The 20,730-nt window shown below is 38.0% G+C and overlaps 1 protein-coding gene and 1 long non-coding RNA gene across 2 annotated transcripts; one reads left to right on the forward strand and one right to left on the reverse strand.

The window, feature by feature from the left end:
• Positions 1-3,361: 3,361 nt before the first annotated feature.
• On the forward strand, positions 3,362-4,249 carry LOC121738317 (larval/pupal cuticle protein H1C-like). Its single transcript, XM_042130294.1, has one exon. It carries the CDS (start codon positions 3,410-3,412, stop codon positions 4,223-4,225), a length of 816 nt encoding a protein of 271 aa, XP_041986228.1. The 5' UTR covers positions 3,362-3,409; the 3' UTR covers positions 4,226-4,249.
• A 695-nt stretch (positions 4,250-4,944) lies between these two features.
• On the reverse strand, positions 4,945-15,879 carry LOC121738327. Its single transcript, XR_006037272.1, has 3 exons — positions 15,867-15,879; positions 5,949-5,950; positions 4,945-5,014 (listed from the first exon to the last, which is right to left on the reverse strand). It is a non-coding gene; the product is annotated as an uncharacterized LOC121738327 (long non-coding RNA).
• Positions 15,880-20,730: the final 4,851 nt, after the last annotated feature.

The raw sequence follows: 20,730 nt of genomic DNA on the forward strand, positions 1-20,730 counted from the left end.
CATTTTTAATCAGTAGCAAAAAAATAAAGTTTCATGTTTCTAACTCAAGAAATGACGGACTTTCATTCAAACTTTCAACTCCAATTTCACCCCCTTGGGGGTAGAATTTCTAAAAACGCTTAAATACCTATCCATTCATTTTTAATCAGCAGTCCAAAAATAAACTTTCATGTTTCTAACTTAAGAAATGACGGACTTTCATTTAAACTTTCAACCCCTATTTCACCCCCTTGGGGGTAGAATTTTCAGAAACGCTTAAACACGTATCCAATCATTTTTAATCAGTAACCCAAACATAAAATTTCATGTTTCTAACTCAAGAAATAACGGAGTTTAATTCAAACTTTCAACCCCAATTTCACCCCCTTGGGGGTAGAATTTCCAAAAACGCTTAAATACGTATCCATTCATTTTTAATCAGTAACCCAAAAATAAAGTTTCATGTTGAAATCACGGACTTTCATTGAAACTTTCTACCCCAATTTCACCCCCTTGGGGGTAGAATTACCAGAAACACTTAAATACGTATCCATTCATTTTTAATCAGTAGCACAAAAATAAAGTTTGATGTTTCTAACTCAAGAAATGACGGACTTTCATTCAAACTTTCAACTCCAATTTCACCCCCTTGGGGGTAGAATTTCTAAAAACGCTTAAATATCTATCCATTTATTTTTAATCAGCAGTCCAAAAATAAACTTTCATGTTTATAACTTAGGAAATGACGGACTTTTATTTAAACTTTCAACCCCTATTTCACCCCCTTGGGGGTAGAATTTTCAGAAACGCTTAAACACGTATCCAATCATTTTTAATCAGTAACCTAAACATAAAATTTCATGTTTCTAACTCAAGAAATAACGGAGTTTCATTCAAACTTTCAACCCTAATTTCACCCCCTTGGGGGTAGAATTTCCAAAAACGTTTAAATACTTATCCATTCATTTTTAATCAGTAACCCAAAAATAAAGTTTCATGTTTCTAACTCAAGAAATGACGGACTTTCATTAAAACTTTCAACCCTTATTTCACCCCCTTCGGGGTAAAATTTTCAAAATTCCTTCCTTAGTGGGTGTCTACTTAATAAAAAAACCCTACTCACCAAATTTCGTGGCTGTAACTTTTACAGTTTTTGCTCAGCGATGATGAATCAGTCAGTCAGTCAGAACATGTAATTTTATAAGTATAGATTTATAGGTTTTAAATTACGCGACAAAAACCATTTTGTCGCTTACGCCCTTTCCAGTTTTTGGTGTTCCATTGCTTGTTTATGGTTATATAACAACCATATGCGTTATGGTGAGTGCATGGGTTTTACGAGGGGCGCGGGCGGCGGAGGGCTGGGATAGCCGTAAATCATGCCATAGCTTAGCTAGCAATGAGTCACGCGCGTTGCTTCATAAATAATACCTATCTATTTATTTGTTATTTTATTTTCTTTTGATATCATCGTATTATGTAACTTTATGGAATGTATAATGATTATATAAGTAATATTTAAAATACAATTTTTTTAGGTTAAAATGTTAACGCTGAGTGCATATCTGTCCCTATTTCTAGATGACTGTTATTAGGAACCACATAACACCAGGCACTGTGGTGTACACCACGGTAATAAGCCTGAGTGGTATCCTTTTCAACAATAGACATAACAATACACTACTCGTATGGCTGACCCTTATGTTATGCATACGTCCTGCTGTCTTATCACCGTGTCTCATGAATTATTCCTTCTTTTTTATTTTCTCTTTTTTATAATTTTGTGTCTTTTGCGTATGTGATGTTTAATTTCCTTCTTTGTATTGTAACGTGTAATTTATTATTGTAGTGTAATGCTGTGTCATACTGTTGAATAAACGTTATTATTATTATTATTATTATTGTTGTTTTCCGGCCTCTCATAGAAAACAAGCAATCTAAAACATATCCAACACGGTTTTTTACTTTAACGAGGCGTCACCTTAAAGGAAGAGAGAATGCTCTTGTGTACTACGCATACACTCGGATACTATTAAATTACTTATTCGAAACCAGTGCGGGAATTATTATAAACTTCAGTTCCTTTGTGGTGAGAGTACCGACGCATCTTCTCCCGACCTTTGAAGCGGAGGAATTCTGGCCGACTGATGTGGTTTACCGAAGGTTCCGGGGGAGACTCCGGAATGAAGCGCGCGTCACGTCGCCGTTAATTCGTGATAATGTGTAGTTGTTAAGTTTATATAATTTTTATGTATGTTAGTCATTAAGGTATATTATATTGTATGGGCCTACGTAGCCTGATTTAAATAAATAAAATATAATCTATAGATATGGTCAGGGGGCCCTAGAACAAATTTTTTGTGATTACTAACAAGCTAATTATGTATAATTGGAGATACGCGGACTTCACGTATGGTAGTTTCAAGTATTTGCACTATCCCCGACGAGATACAATACACTGGGCCAGTTCACATTACAACGTGACAAAGCGATGCGATGCAACGCATTTTTGTGTGACCGACTGAAAACTTTATGTAAATAGATAACTACTCATTAAATTGATAGACTTTCAGGGTTGTCTAAGCAATTATTCAGAATTTTATAACATAAATTGAAACAATGAAAACCTCCAAAGTTTACCAGCGGTCATTAAGATGATGATGATAAACTTTGGCTAAATAGCGATCATGACAGCTATAAAAAACTAGATCAAAATCGGCACCGCAACGCGACGCGTAGATGCATTTAGTATGGATTTGACAGATTTAAATTGTGTATGACGTCTTGCGTCGTCGAAGACGTCTGACGCAATTGAAATCTGTCAAATCCATACAAATTTAGAAATGCATCTACGCGTCGCGTTGCGGTCTGAATCAACCTGTGGAATCAACCAATGCTTCAAACAGACACGCACAGTCAGACACGTCAAATGTATAACAGCTCTCTGTTTTCTCCGATGGTTAAAAATTTAAATGTATATAACATCACTTTGTCACCTTGCACACATTGCAAACACGTCAGATAAGCTTAAGATCCGAGATTTTAGATCTACGGAAAGTAAATTAGTACCTATTTACGAAAACTAAAAACTGAGTAACATTATTCTCACGACCTGATTTTATTGCATCAAGTCATCAACTTACATTATGACAATTTGATTTCTTCCTTCTATAATTTAATATTTATCGGCAAGTAGGCTAATACATTACTTAATCGTTGCCCACCGTCCACCGACCCAACGAATAATAAGTGAACGTTAGGGTTGATTAATAAATACTTCAAGGTAGCTAAGCCTGACATTGTTATGTACATACTGAAACTTTTATGTTTCCGTTTAGTATATAAATCGCAGAGCGTGGGTCAAAAGTATCAGTCAGCCGTGTGGGTTTGAAGTGATCCAGTTCGTCAGACAGCACAGACCACGTTCGCAATGCAATCGCTGGTGGTGTTCCTCGCCGTGGCCGCCGTGGCGCGCGCCTCCCTCCTACCGCTGGCGCAGCCCGCGCACCATCCCGCCATCGTCCTGGACCCTCACGGCCGCCCCCTGGACACCGCCGAGGTCATCGGCGCCCGCGCCCTCCACTACCAGGCCAAGGCTCTGGAGCACGGATACCTCGGCAATGCCGCCGTCGTCGCCGCCCCCGCCTGGGGCGCACACTCCGCCCTCGCCTCCCCGCTCCTGGCACACTCCGGATACGGCCATTTCCTGAACAAACGCTCCCTGGGACTGTACGGAGCCCACGCCTACAGCGCACCCATTATCGCCCCGTCTGCCGTGTCCCACCAGTCCCGCGTTGACATCAGCCACAGTCCGGCCATCGTGTCCCACGCTGTCGCTGCTCCGGTCTACGCCGCCGCTCCCTCCGTCTCCGTGTGGGGTGCTCACGGCCTCAGCGGCCTCCACGCCTCGCCCCTCCTGGCCCACGGCCTCCACAAGCGCTCCCTGGGCCTGTGGGGATCCCACGCCGCCGTCGCCCACCCTGCCGTGATTGCCACCCCCGCCCACGCCGTGACCCACCAGTCCCGCGTCGACGTGCACCACAGCCCGGCCATCGTGTCGCACGCCGTGGCTGCGCCCGTGTACTCGCACGTGGCCGCGCCCGTGGTCGCGCACGCACTCCCCGCCGCCGTGTCCCACCAGTCCCGCGTCGACGTCCGCACCAGCCCCGCCGTGGTCGCCCACAGCGTGGTCGCCGCGCCCATCGCTCACGGCGTGCATGGTGTTCATGGTCTCCACGGATGGTAAACGGCTAGAACTGACGAACGAACCAAAAATATATTTTAAAGTATTAAAAAATAACCAAACTATGTTTAATTATTATTATTATATCCAAAAGATTCATTCCCCGTTTTCTTCTATTTAATGTTGGAATAAAAAATATGGATTTTATGTATAGCTAGATGATGAAGTAGGAGAGTTACAGGGTGCTAATCATAAGGGAAAAAATTAGTATGCCAAGTGCATACTCTTGTGTTATAAAATTACAGTTATCCACTCCATCCACTCTTCATTTTAAATACATGCAAAATTGTATGGTTTCAAACTGACTGTTATTCGAAGCGAAAACAATCAGTGTCATCATTCTTAAGGTGCTCCCTCACCGGGAGCATTCGCGTGTAATCTAACGTTACAGAGTCGAGCATTCAAGTCTAAAGGGATACAAAGTTTTTCGCTTGCGTATTAATAATTATATAGATAACTATTGTAACCTATAATTTGACATTACACTAGAATGCCCGTCGGTCAAGGAGCTAGTATTGTAATGTAATTAGTGTCCGACCGAAGCTTCGTCTTCGGCTTCGGCGGCCGAAGCCTTCGGCTAAAAAAACCATCTTCAGCGAAACCTTCGGCTTCGACCTAAAACCCGGCTGAAGCCGAAGGTTTGGCCGAAGGTCCGAACAACCGTCGAAATTGAACGAACTGTTACGAAATACTGTGTGAATCGTGAGAGAGCGACGCGACGCGCGACGGACCGGTCGTGTATGGAGAGGGCGCTGGGAGTCACTGTCAAATACAATAAACAGACACTAACTTCTTAATAAATCATATAATTTTTATTAAGAAATTAGTGTTTGTTTATTTTATTTTTTAGTCTAGTTTCGGTCTAGTTAAGTAAAACAAAGACTGATTGATTGGTCTAATTATTGTTATTTGTGAAATAATAAAGACATTATTATTCTTGTAATAGTACAGTCAATAAAGTAGTTGTAGAATGCGTTGCGGGAACCTCAGAGATTTCTGCTGGAACTTATTCAGGGTACTTAGGGACAAAACATACTAAAAGTCCTTAAGTCTAGGAGGTGAGAAGGAGAGAGGGGAGGCTGACAAAAGTCTAAAATTTAACTAGTTTGTGGTGGTAGGTAGGTGATTGGGCCTCCGGAAAACTCACTCACTCGGCGAAATACAGCGCAAGCGCTGTTTCACGCCGGTTTTCTTTGAGAACGTGGTATTTCTCCGGTCGAGCCGGCCCATTCGTGCCGAAGCTGGCTCTCCCAGGTATAAATTTTTAATGCGCCATAAATCATAAATCGCAATATTTTACCTTTCATTCAATCAAATCAAGTATTAAAATTCTTTCAAATCTTTTTTGCTTTATAATGGTATGGACTATGGAACCATTCGTGCGAGAGTCATTCTCGCACTTCGCTAATTTTTACTTCAAAAACGTCTTATCTTTTCAAAAATCAATATTGAATGAGGTGAAAACTAATAATGAAAAATTATTTTATGTTCTTTGGACATTGTAAACACAAAATAATGAAATCTTTTTTATATTGATCTTCCCCTTTGCTTCCATTTTTATGGAAAAATAATTGAAAATAACTCAATGTGAAAATAATAAAATATATAATGAACTTCAAAGAAATACTAATGCTTAGGTGCTTTTAATTATAAGGCAAAAGTTATAATTTATAAAATGTACAATAGTCATGAATTTCTTCCAAAAATAATATTTATGTTCTAGAACTACTACATAAAATAGGGTTCCTAACTTATATGTAGCCTGGGTCAGGCTGCAGTCTGCACATAAATTAGGAACCCTTAGCTTACACCACTTAGCTGTGTCTTTGTTAAATAACTATGTTGATGAAATTATAAGTTAATAACTTATTTTTGGTCATTTATGGACAAATAATAACACTCTCGGTTATTTATACATAATTTTATTAAATTCAGATTTAACATAAATAGTTATATTTAATACAAGATACAATACAATACATTAAAATCAAATGTATTTTAAATATTTACAATTTGTTTCATAAATTATTATTATTATCGTCAGTATATTTTTGGTAAGCCATCATGTCAGATTAGGTTATATTATAATTTGAACACTTGGACCCAGTAGTAATAACAACTAACACAAAGCTAGTTCGTTATATTATATTACAAGCTAGTGACGTAGATCCTTAAAAACGCATATTATTTTCGTACTAGGTGGAAACAATATCTATGATACTTTTGACAGGACAGCAGTCTTCTGTAAGGAACTTTTTAATTTCCCAGTCGGAGGTCATGAATAATGTCAGCCTCCTCTTTAATTTCGGTGATAATGGGAGACGCCTTAACAGCGAAATCGTATTGAGATGCAACAGCCTCTGAATTGAGTTGTTGGGGTTCAGCGACAACAGACGGACTCAGAGCGATTTCAGGCTTAGCTGAGGCTGATACTTCAGTAACTTCTTCATCTAATATGGCTGATTTAACCGCGTTAAACAAAGTCAAGAAAATAGACTGACTAGTTGAAGACTCAGTTGGTGCAACCGATGCAATCACAGAAGAAGATTCCACGATGGCAGGAGCAGTGGAAGAGATCACAGGAGAGGATTCTACGATGGCAGGAGCAGCAGAATAGATCACAGGAGAGGATTCTACGATGACAGGAGCTGCTGATGAGATCACAGGAGAAGAATCTACGATGGCAGTAGCAGCGGAAGAGATCACAGGAGAGGATTCTACGATGACAGGAGCTGCTGATGAGATCACAGGAGAAGAATCTACGATGGCAGGAGCAGCGGAAGAGATCACAGGAGAGGATTCTACGATGACAGGAGCTGCTGATGAGATCACAGGAGAAGATTCTACGATGGCAGGAGCAGCTGATGCAATTGCAACTGGTTTACTATAATAGTTACCGTTGGGCTTGTAGGAGAAAGAAAATCCATGCTTTTTAGTCACAAATGATGGTTGGAAAGCTGGAAATGCTGCTGGAGGGCTCACTTTAGATTCTTGCTTTACATACAGAGGCACTGCAATGGCTTGGACAGATGCAGCGGCTGCTGGTGCTGACTGAATCGAAACTGGAGACTCGGCAGCTGAAATTGAAGCAGATTCAAGAGCAACAGATGGTGATTTAATCACAGAGGAGGACTGGGTAATATTTTTAGATGCGGATTCAATAACAACAGGTGCGGCTTCTTTAGAGATTGATGTGATTATGAGCTGTCCCTTCAAAGCCTCTTTAATTGAAGATTCAATGGCAGCTGCAACCGACTCAACGCTAGCGGGTGCTGTTTGAGTCGTTGAAAAACTTTCACCGGACTCAATGACAAGGGTGGTGCTTTCATCCGAGAATGATTCAGTAGTTGAAAGTTTTAATTCAGCGTCATCAGTTGCAATTTCATTAAAGGCTGTAGTCGATTCCAAAAGTTCTGGTTCAGGTGAGGCAGATTCAGTTGCAATGGGTAAAATTGGAGCGATTGGAGCTATCTGTGGCTGGTAAGCTGGCTTGTTAAAGAAATTGAAACTTGGGAGGGATGAGAACGAGTAAGAATTTTTCTTAATATTGTTAGTATTAGACCAGACATTTGCTACTGGGAGAACTTGAGGAGCTTTTGATGGTGCACCTGCAACATCATCTTTTAAAGAAAGAGATTCGACAGCAACATAATTTGACGATTCAACAATTGGTGATTGGGTTGCTAAATCAGACTCTGCAGTAGTGGATGCAAGTTCAAGAACGATTGGAAGTTTTTCTTCTGATTCAATAGTACCATACTCGATACTAAGAGTTGTTGTTTCGGATAGAGATGATTCAGTGGTGGAAGTCCGGGCATCCTCAGATAAATTTTCAAGGAGAGCTTCAGTGGACTCTGCTGGTTCTGGCGCAGCTGGGACAGATTCAATGGCAAGTGGTGAAATTTCAACGTAAGATGAAGAAGATTGAATGGCAGCAGGACTAGACACGATGGAACTGGTTGAAGGGACTGGCAAAATGGCTACAGGAGAAGGTGAAGGTACTGCTACTTGTGGCTGATAAAATGGTTGCTTATTAAAATAGCTGAAACTGGGATTGTAAGAGAAAGAGTAACTATTTTTCTTTGCGTTGTAAGAATTACTCCAAATATTTGCAGCGGGAATCACAGTAGAAACCACAGGCTGTAAGTATTGAGCAGTACTCGGTGTCAATGTGGTGACTGCTGGAGTGATCTTTATTTCAGGTTCAGCAACCTCACTGTTAGGCTTATAAGCTAATGATGCCTCTTTGTTATAAACATATCCGCTCGGGCTAAAAGAGAATGAAAATCCAAGCTTTTTCTTAACAATTGCTGGGGTGGTACTGTAGGAGCTTTCAGAAGAAATAGCTGAGTCGGATTGAATAGCTAAAGTTAAAGGTTCAGACACCAAAGGTGCGGACGACTCAATAGCTACAGGCTCAACATTCGCAAGTTGCGCCTGAACAGTAGTTAACGCCGGTTCAAAATCATTTTCCAAATTGATTACTGATTCAGTTGTGACAAGTGTATTTTCCGTTGTAGATGCATCAGATTCGGTGGATAAATATTCATTAGTTACTTGGTTTTCTTTAATAGTGGCTCCCTGATTATATAATAGAGCATCAATCGTTTCCACAATGGATTCTGAATTAATTGGAGAATACTCACTTGCATAGTCGGATGTGACAGGACTAGACTCAGTAGTAGCTTGAGTAGCTTCGATAGTAGTCTGTGCATTCTCCTCGGAAGATGATGCATACTGGATAATTGGCTGACTAATATCAGCTGTAGGAACAACATACTCATTAGTTGATGGTACATCTTCTAAAATTGCCGGCTTATTTTCTTCAGGAACCTCGGACGGCACAGAATACCCATATTGGATGATGGGTTGGCTAATGTCAAGTGTAGGGACAGCATATTCGATAGTTGATGGAACATCTTCTAAAGTTGCTGGCTTATTTTCCTCGGAAGGTACATTCAGGTTAACTGCATATACTTCAGTAGGCCCTGATTGCTGATATTGGATGATGGGTTGGCTAATATCAAGTGTAGGAACAACATACTCATTAGTAAAGGCAAGAGCTTCAGTCGTTGATTGTAGAGTTTCAGTGGCTAAAGGGGCAGGTGCATCGGTAGCTTTTTCTGAGTCAACAATTACGGGCTGCAGAGTAGCTTTTAACTCTTCTGTCGGTTGTATGGCTTGAATAACAATAGGCTGTGGTTTGTTTTCGGAGACAGTCGCTACAGATAGTTGAGCCGGTGGGTTTAATTGGATTGTATTTCTGTTAAAGACATTTGAGCTTGGATTATACGAAAATGAGAACCCATGTTTCTTCTTGGTGACAACAGGTGTAATTATTTCACTTTTGATTTCAGAAATAGACTGAGTTTCAACAATCGGTTTAGGTTCATCTACCAGTATTGGTTTAGCTTCAATAAGAGGTTTCTCAGTGATGATTGATGTTTCGATGACATATGATGTTTTATTCAATTTTTCACTGGATTCTTGAACTTCTATTTTCTTCAAACTTTCCTCAGACTTTATTTCGGACGAAATAATTAACTGAGATTGTTCAGAATCTTTCAGTAGCGATCCTGTGCTTAGTTTAGTTTCGGGTAGGCTTTGAACTGATACAGTTTCGATAACGGCTGGCTTGACTTCTTCTAGAACTGGAGAAGATTCACTTGAGATTGATTTGAGACTTGCCTCGGTACCGCTGCTGCTTTCAACGATGGTCTTAGTAATTTTGATTTCTGGCGTAATTGTTTCAGTGGGTTTGATTTCTTCTTTTGTTACGACAATCGGTGTGGACTTCTTTCCAAAGTGAAAAGCTCCAAATCCAGCTGGTACTTTTGGTACTACCGGTGTAGACTCCACAATGATAGTCTTCTGTTCAACCTCGGGTTGAACGGCCGCCGCTGGGGTTGAGGCGACTGCGCTACCGAATGAAAATTTAGCTTTACCCTGCCATGGTGAAAGTGTAGAAGCTTCATATTTGAGCGGCCTGATCGTTGACTGGTACCAACGGGACGATGAGTATACATTTCTGCCAGGATTGTAAGAGTTATAGTATTTGTTCGATTGCCATGGCACGTACTGTCCAGGACGAACGTATCTCTTATCGACTGGAGGAGCACTTAGAACAACCGCTATTACCGCACTTAGCACCAACAATGCCTTCATCTTGATAAAGGCTTTGGAACGGTGCAACCGAGGACCACGTCTGCCGGACTAAATCGAATGATGCTCCCGATATGAGCTGCTCTCTTTTTATAGATATCTTAATTAATTCATATCGATATTTTTTAAATAGATCTAATTTGACATATAAAAATTCAAATGCGGCTGTCCTTGAAGAAGTCACGAAAATTAGCGAGTAAAATGTCGTGATATTAAATGCCGGTTTGTTGAGCAAATTAAAAACTTAAGGAAATGTATTTTCTTTTAAATAATTAATATTACTAGAGATCGCCCAATGCAATGGTCGAAATTCAGCCTTTATGTTCAAATTTTACCTCTGACAGGAGCTTAATACCCACAGAATAAGGGTCGCAAACTCTCAGAGCTTAGGGAACACTCAGGAGCGTTGGAAACGAACGGAAGGGTCTAGTGATTTGTGCGGCCTTATCACGAATTATCTTCTTCTTTTTGCTCCCCATTTAAAGTACTGACTATTTCAGATTTAATAAAAAAACAACAATTCATTTTTAATTTGCAAACAGACTTCAACCATAAACAAAAAAATATAATTAGTATGTATACTGTATAGGCTTGTCATTCAAAAAGATGGTAGTGTGCACATTGTAGTGTGTGTGATGTTTTATTTGTTAATAAAATGTATAATAAAAGCATAATTTCAAAATAATATTAGCTCGATGCACTCTTTCACCACGTCTACGTTTCCCCATTTTTCGTCAAAAGGGATTCAAAGTTTTTCGCTCGCGTATTAAAAAGGAACTATGGATGCTCCTTCAAGCAATGCAAAGCGACGTGATGGTTCTTAAATCCTAAACTTGTCCTTTTCTATTATTATTCGCCATTTGTTTGAGGGACCAGTATTTTGATTATATCAGTAGGTCTAAGATACATACGAGTATGCATGAAAAAAATGAGAAATTAATAGGAAATAACACAAAACTTAAAAATTTGTGACCTTTTAAAAAAAACAAGCTAAGTGAAATAAATCATATAATTTGAGAAAACGTGCTACTGATTAAAAGTCATACAAACATGTTTTATTTTCAATTAATTATTATTCATGAATGTCATTATCATCCTTATTGAAGAGTGTTGAGATATTTAAGTAAATGTTTGCAACGTAGTTACAAAAGAAGTTTAAAAAAAAAAAACGGCGAAACATTTTATAATTTTGTCTAACGAAGAACACTGAAACTTTTCCTATTTTTCCGAAATATTCAATTCAACAAACAGCTGAAACTTAACAATGTCACGTTTAAAATTATGAAAGACATCGTGTTTATTATACACCTACTCAATAGGGCACTTAGTTTGAGCTATTTGTGTATAAATTATTATTAAACTCAAACTAATAATTCAATATTTTACATACGTGATTTATTTAATTCCTGTTACATTTCTGTCATAGAAAATCTCATTACATATAAATATAAATGTCGATCTATACTTATAAAATAACATGTCCTGACTGACTGCATGATTCATCATCGCAGAGCAAAAACTGTTAAAATTACAGCCACAAAATTTGGTGAGGAGGGTTGTTTTATTAAGTAGAAACCCTCTAAGGACGGAATTTTGGAAATTTAACCCCGAAGAGGGTGAAATGGGGGTTTTTTAATTTTCTTCCCTACAATTTTGCCATTTGACTTTTTTCATAGGAACATTAGTTTTGCCAGAAATCAAGATAAACCGTTTTTCCCCCTTAAAACCTCCCCCCACACTTTTCCCAAACTCAGATCGCCCGTAAATTATTTTTTCCTTTAATTTTTATAATATCCTCCTCATTTTCTAATGGGTTTCATGCCACTGTAATTTTTTTTCATTTTTCATTATTTTTGAAGGTATCGGTCCTAGTCTATAGGTTCGTCAACTGCCTAGGAATCAATTTAATCGATGGTAGACAGAACAGCTTAAGTTTAAAATATGAACTTAATAGGTGTAGCTTTTTCATAAATTCCTATTATTCTGAACGGATAATTGATTGATATTGTATTAGATTGAAAGAGCTCCAGTTGAGGATGGGAACCACCCCGGCTTAGTCAACCCGGCGCCGAGGGAACGCAGCACTCTGCCGAAGCGTCGCGTTGCCTTTGGTGGAAGTCTACCTAAAAAGGGACCGTCGTTTTCACATACAGTGTGTAACAAAACTGAGTGATAATACTTAATGATGTGTAAGTGTTCCTTATAGAGAGTTCACTGTGAAAGTAGCAGCGCTGAGAAACCAATTTTTTTTTTACTTTTGTATGGAGAAACTCGTGACGCTGCAGAATTTGCCTATACAAAAGTGAAAACTCAAATTGGTGTTTCGGTACTGCTACTTTCACAGTGAACTCTCTACAAAGAATACTTACACATCCTAAAGTGTTATCACTTAGTTTTGTTACACCCTGTATATCGACAGCATTTTTAACAAACATGATTCTAAATTCTGACCATGACATTGGTTTCGATACAAATATGATAGCGAAAAAGTGACAACTGAGGACAACTCCCGCGCATGTCTCTCGTACCACTCGACCCAGAATAGTTCTCCAGCTTGAAATGACGTATACTTGTAAGGAAGTCGAATTAAGCATATTTTGTACCCGTAATAAATGTACGACCCCACCGTACGACCTATTTCTTGTAATTCCATGTTAAAAATATAATATGCATAGAGAGACAAACAACGGGTTACATTCAGGAGTGCTGACAGAAATAAGACTCTCACTAGAGCATATAAGATCCTACGGTCAGAAGCTACTTCCAACATAAGAACTCAAATATATACAGGATACAGGCCATGGCGGTGTAAAGAGTTATCTTCATCGATTCAAAATAACAGATAACCCTTTTTGCTCTTGCGACGGAGAAACGCCACAAACAATAATCCATATTATATCATACTTACAGAATGTCAACGATTTGCCAAGAAACGATTTGACTGTGAACAAAGACTTGGGCTAGAAATAAGTCAAGAAAACATTAGACTGATTCTAGATATTGATAAAACGAGAAGATTATTCATGGAGTACTCTGAGGGGGTATATAGAGCAATAGCGAAGGAAAATGGCCCCAGGTTAGTCCAAAAATAATAATAATAATAAAGGTGGAAAAGAAGAAAGAGGAAAAGAAAAAAAAGGCACTAAACTGGATTAAAATAAATATTATATATAAGAAATAAAACAATATAAAGTAAAAATGGTGCTGCAATTTTATAGCAGCAGGAATAAAAGAAAAAAAAGACAGAAATAAGAAAAGAAAGAGAAGCAGCCACACATCGCTGTGCGATAGAATGATAGGAAGGCCTATTACTTCCTCTCCTACGCTGCCCCTGAGGTTTTTCACTTCTCCTTATGAATCTTGGGATAGGAATATTGTCAGGACACGTGACCTGATTCACGTGTCCTGACAATATTCCTATCCCAATCATAATATGCACTATGCTGTTAAAAAGTTATCACTTCTAAAAATATTTTTAAAAAATGTTTTATAGTATCAACGTAAACAAAAATGTAGCTGTACACAATAGTAGCGCAATAGAACACGCATATCACGCAAGTTATAATATTATTATAAAATAAGATGTCCTAACTTATGGTACGTCTACGTTTCAGCAGTCTCATATTATAATGATAATCTCGCGTCTGCAGTACGAGTTCTGTACAGGAAGTTCAGCCTTCACCTTGACTTCAAACACCGAGTCGAAGAAATGGACCATTTATTATTTAATTATACGCGATCTCACATTTCAATACAACCTGTTTCATAAGCGGATGCAAATAACTAATTAGATATGAATAATAAGAATTGAATTCTACTAATTATCACGACACACGATCATGATTGTTCTCGAAATTATTTGCAGTGGCAGCCTTACCCATTGCGAGGCCAGTCATGTCGGCGACGGTGGCCGTCCGTCCACCGTCGCCGACACCGGGACCTCACCGCCAAAAATTCAAATAAAATGCCACTAAAGGAGTGAGCACACTGAGACGGGCCGTGCCGGAGCTCATCACATAAATCCGCCTCCATACAATTTGTATGGAAGCGGAAATCCGCTGCGCCCCGACACAGTGTGCGATACGCGCACTGTGTCACATTTTTGCGATGAGCCCTGGCACGCTGAGCCCCAGCACACTGAGAAGGGTGTGCTCACTCCTTTATGCTGCGCGACGCGAGGCCCCTGCAAGAGTGAGGCCCCGGGTGATTGCCCTGTTCGCGACCTCTATATATAAGAGTCACCGCAGCGGCGCAGCCGCAGCAGTCACCCGTCGAAATACGTTTTATTTTTTTTTGGATCTCGACGGGGAACCGAGCTATGATGAAAAAACTGAAATTTAACCCTTTTTTCGTGATGGCGGAAAACCCACAAGGTTATCTTGGTCGACAATTTGAACTTAAGCTTTTCTAGCCATCCCCCCGAAGTTAATATCCAAAATTTGGCTTTCTCGGTTCATTTGCATTTCCAAATGTGTATATTAACTGGAGTAATTGGTATACTATGCGATTTAGTTGGCCAACTTTAAATTGTGAATGTCATTAGGGTCGATTTATATTCGTCCGCGCGAACGAGCGGTTTGGCCGCTACACTACGTGATCACAAGCGATTGTCTGTAGACTGTAACGAATTATTTAAATAGCGGCTCTGTCGTTATTTACATACAATTGATTTTAATGTCGCGGTGCACCGAAACTCGTCTATTTCGCGGAAATGGAATATTTTTCGCAACTAAAACTTCTAGGTCCCCTCTCGCCCCTTGAAGTATCTCCATAACAAATTTCACCCAAAATGGATACAGTCGTTTAAATTAGATATTGTTATAACATACAGACAGACAGAGGACAGACACACTTTCGTATTTATAATATTAGTGAAGGTTGTTACTTGATAGACACCATCATGAATATTCGTAAAATATAATAAAATTTTATTATAGTTTAAGGGGGCGACTAACCCTAAAGTGTTGATTTTATAATTCATTTTTATACTTATTATATTTCCAAGAATTCGATCTGAGCAAAAACACGATATCTTAAAATTTTCTCGATAGAAAAAAATCACAAATATGTATCTAATTTTCTCGAATTTTTCATATATTGCCATAACCGTGCATTAAACTAAGGTAATATTTTAACACATTGTATAAAATTCTATCATTGAGAGATCGACCTAGCAGATTTTTAAAATGTTGTATATTTTCGAGTTATTGAGAAAAAACTAATTTGGCGATGAATCCGCGTCGTTCTTTTTCACCTGGCATATGAAAGACGGGCGTGGGTGTAAAGAGAGAAGGACGATGTTTGATTTTTGGGGTTAGTCGCCCTCTTAACGCAAAGGTCGTAGCAGATGGCCAAAAATCCGACCAAAATGTTGTATCGTAGTACAACATGTTGGAGGTTGAAACGTTGGAACGTTTCTGTCAATATTATACGTACTCGTATCTTATCAGAATATTGACAGAGACGTTGTCAAACGTCAAACAACTTTTTGTTTACTGTCTGTGCTGGTGCTTTTGTCTAGCGCGAAAACACTGCAGTAATAATATATTGACAGTTGTTTTGTACCCACACGCACATGATACTATGATCGCATTCACATCGCCAAAACATCTGTATTCTGTAGGTTTATTTCCGATATGAGGAAAATGGTTTTATTGCTAATTGAATGATACCGTTTTAATGAAAACTGTACTCTAATAAACAATTATTCGATTGTATTTCCTGGCATTTAGCATATTATATAGTACCTATTATGTATATCACTACAATAAGAAGGCTAGTTTTGCCTGCTCAAAATTGGTTTTGCCAACATAGTAGTATTAACGAATATTAATCACTTAACTGATAAGGGGTTTCTGTAAAGATCTTCATTTAATTTTTTTTTATTTCGTCGGAAAACTTACAGCTATTATTATAAATTATTAACTTAACTAGTTTGTAACTATAATCCATTTTAACCCATCAATCCCCAAGCGGCAGCCGGCTGCCGCATAACAATTGAAAATTGTGTCTGCTATTCCCACGATCGAGTTATTAAAGTTTTCGCAAATATCTAGTTGCAAATGAAAGTGTACAGTTTAGTAATTAATTTTCGTATCTGATTGCGGCATTTAGTATAGTTTTAAAATCTATTTAAGTATATTATAGAAAAAATCGTCCAAGTGCGAGTCAGACTCGCTCGCGCACGATGGGTTCCGACTTCCGTACTAAGTAGGGAAAAATTGTGTTTTTTGTATGGGAGCCCCCTTGAATATTTATTTTATTTTAATTTCATAATAGATTATTATAATTATTAAAATACTTACAAATATAATTATGGATTTTGTGAAAATTTCAAGTGCCTATCTATTGCCATTATTGATTACGAGCAAAAAATGCCAAAAAAATCACGTTTCTTGTATGGGAGTCCCACTTAAATATTAATTTTATTTCGTTTTTAGTAAGTAATTGTTGTATAGCGGCCGCAACAGAAATATACAATTGCAAAATTTTCAGAAGTTTAGCTATAGCGGTTTTTGAGATACAGACAGATGGACAGACATCGAAGTCTCAGTAATAGGGTCCCGTTTTTACCCTTTGAGTACGGAACCCTAAAAATAATAATCATCAGCTACATTTACACTACAAAGGCGTCGGACCAAATCATAATCGCTTTATTAACAGTTAATTAAACGTTTTCAAGGAGATAATCGCGAAACGGAAGTTATTACAACCTTGTTATGTGTTAACATAGAAGGTTGGAACGAAAATTAATGATTCCATTTGTTTGAGAATTGAGGAAAATGTTTATGCTAAACATATTGAAATGAGTATAAGACAAGAAATAAATGATGAGTTGAAAAAAAGCTATCACACAATATTATCCTTAAAAAATATTATTAATTAAAAATATTAAGGCCTTATCACACTGGCGATTAGCGAGCGATTTGAAAGCGACCGCGATTGCGCGGCGTGCACGCAGCTTGCCTTCGGCGTTTTGGACACTCAGCAGCAAAATGGATTCTGACGTCACTCCCTAGACGAGTCTACTATATATAATAATAATCTGTGTAGACGAGTGTACAAAATGGCGTCCACGCCACGCCGCGACGACGCTGCTGTCGCGACGTGCACGCCGCGCAATCGCGGTGTGTGCGCTGCGCAGTCGCGTCACTTTCAAATCGCTCGCTAATCGCCAGTGTGATAAGGCACTTATAGTCTACTAGATAACACCTGCAACGTTTGTCAATTATCGCGCAGGAACCGTACATTTTTTCCGGGATAAAAATTTACCCAGCCAATCCGGGAATCAAAGTATCTCCATACCAAATTTCTGCAAAATTGGTCCAGTGGCTTAGGCGTGAAGAGGTAACAGACAGACGGACACTTTCGCATTTATAATATTAAGTATGGATTAGTAGATATTATGTAAGCTAAATTATTGTTTCATAGCTACTACAGTCGTACTTTTTAACAGGCACCACTTTGAACTTTGAAAATAATTTGAAACCTCAAATTGATTGATCGTAGGGAGCATAAACCTATAATGCTACAGTATATATTAAGTATATGGTAGGAAGTATAATATATAATGTACGTCACCATAGTTTGAATTAATTAAATCATACGTTAACCTGCAGGAAAAGTTTCGTCACTTTATAATATACTAGAGATCGGCCAATGGTCGAAATTCGACCTTAGTTTCAACGACTATAACGACGACGAAAAATATTGACTTCATCATATTTTTTCAACTCTTGTCTCTGGGACTCAGCTGATCTCAGACTGGCCGTGTAAGCATTGTCTAATAGCATCAAAGATTCAATAAAAAAACTATAATCCATTTTCAATTTGTCACCTTGTTGTCAACAGACTTCAACCATAAATAAAAGAGTATAATTCGTATGTATAGGCTTGTCACTCAAAAATCTGTCATTTTTCCTAGTGTGTGTGTTGCAGTGTGTGTAATGTTTTATTTGTTAAAAAAATGTATGATAAAATCATAATTTCAGAATAATGTTAGCTCGATGCACTCCTTTACCATATAAACTTTAACTGTGCAAAATTTCCTTCACCTACGTTTCCCCTTTTTTCGTAAAAAGGGATACAAAGTTTTCGGCTCAGGTATTAATAATTAAAAATATATATAGATAATTCGGGGTTTTTTTTAGAAGGCAGGTCGATGTAGGTCTGACGTCAGAACAGGAAAATAAGATCTATTATGACTCCTTCGCACTAGAGTATCATTAGGGTTGGTGCCACGAATTTCCTCTGTGGATAAGTATTCGTGGCGACCAAGGTGCCTGTTCCTGTTCTGTAGTAGAGCAGGACAGTCGAGGAGAAGGTGAGTAGGTATAATTTGGGTACCCAGCTACTAAACAAAAAGCGCTTTTAAATTTAAAATAGCACTCGTAGCGACTTCACTATAACGATTATTATAATTTGTTTTTTATATTTCAACAATTTTGTGTAGGAAGTTAGGAACCAACAGGAAAACTTTTATTACTTCCTGAAATTAAGGTGAAAGATGAAGTGCTCATAATTGAATTTACTTGCACATTATTTTTTTCAAAATCTTCCGTACTATATCTTTATTCGGTAGCACCAGACCATAGATAAAGAGATAAAGACCAGAAATAGCCAAAAGTGTAATGATTTTACTATTTACTATGACTAATTATTCTATAAAAATACTGAAAAGAAAAACCAAATAAATCTGAGCCATTCAGCATACGTAGTATCCCTAAGTAGTCTGTGCATTCAGCCTACGAACGACGATGCGGGCTGAGGTTACGGCCTACGGCCTACGAAATGCTACGCAATATGAAATAGCGCCATCTTGTAGCAACAACATGAAATTCGTGGTGTATGCAGTATGACGCTGCGAATGGCATCAAGAACAGTTACTAGTTTTTCAGAAACTTCACGAAACTTCCGATAGATGTCTTGATTAAAAACCGGCATTACTTAAATATTTTTTGTAGCCTGAGGGTTTCAGAATATTTTCATTTGTTCCAAAAATATTTAAACATTTTAGATACTGTCTATATTCTACTGAGTTAACTTTTGTCTCAAGGACTTTTGTATATTTTTATGTATGTAAAAAAAAGGGGGCATGCTATTACATATTAATAAAATATAAAATATCGAATCAATAACTGAATTCGGTACCTACATTATTAACCAATTAATTTAAATCGTGAAAAACCCACGTCCCGGGGTACCAACTAGACCTTGTAGGAGCACAGGGAAGCCCGACGCGTTTCGTGCACAATAGTCAGAAAGTAGGTCGGTAATGTAATCGCCGAGAGAACGGTGCAGAGTCGCATCGTGATATATTTTTTTCTTACTAACTAGTATTTAAGAAAAGTTCTGGGCTTCACAATTCGTTTAGGACTGTTTTATTGGTGCAATATTATAAACATTATTTTAAAAGGCACAGATGTCTCACACCTTGTCGACCTCTGTGGCTCAGTGGTGAGCGCGTTGGTAGCTCAAGCCGGTGGTCGCGGGTTCGAATCCCGCCGACGGAACAAAAAGTTTTCAATGTTCCCAGGTCTGGGTGTGTTTTAAATATGTGTATGATATAATAAAAATCTTAAATATATGTATAGTATAAAATTATTAAATATATTTCCGTTGTCTGGGGCCAGACTGACGTGGTGTGAAGCATCCATAGATATTATTATTTAATATTTACCTTCATAATAAATTGCTCCGAATACGATATGATAATACTCTGGGGCAACTCGACGGACGTAGACAAGGCATTCATTGCACAAAAAAATGTGCGTGCGATGTGTGGCAAGCCACCTTACAAGTCATGTAAACCACTGTTACAAAAACTAAGTATAATGACTTTACCGAGTATGACCATATACAAATTAGTTAATTACGCAAAAATAAATTATAAGAGTTTCAAAAAAGCGTGTGACATACCCAGAAACAAAAGAAATCCTGATATGAGAGATTAGTACTCAACGTCATTCCAAAATATGCAATCTACCAAAACAATAATAATGCTATGTTTCAAAGCTAACAATGCTATTCCTAATAATATTAAAAACCTGCCGTACAATAACTTTAAAAAGGAAATATTGAAATGGTTAAAGTAAAAAAAACTTCTACTCGGTAAAGGAATTATTCGATGCAAAAAATGATATATGTTTGTAATTGTATCAATGTGTTAAGTTTCACTAATTTCTATATTAAGTATATACTTTTCTTTTATAATATTATTATAATTTAATCATTACTACTAATATGACATACCTTTATTCTAATTTTTTTTAATACTATGAACTTGATAATTATGTTTTCTTCTCTATGTAACATGATAATTTTAATGCAATAATTGTACTGACGAT

Source organism: Aricia agestis, chromosome Z (genome assembly GCF_905147365.1).
Source record: "Aricia agestis chromosome Z, ilAriAges1.1, whole genome shotgun sequence".
NCBI lineage: Eukaryota > Metazoa > Arthropoda > Insecta > Lepidoptera > Lycaenidae > Aricia > Aricia agestis.

What these genes read in the sequence shown, in the direction of transcription:
- LOC121738317 (XM_042130294.1), top strand. Translation starts at nt 3,410, where the DNA reads ATGCAATCGCTGGTGGTGTTCCTCGCCGTGGCCGCCGTGGCGCGCGCC.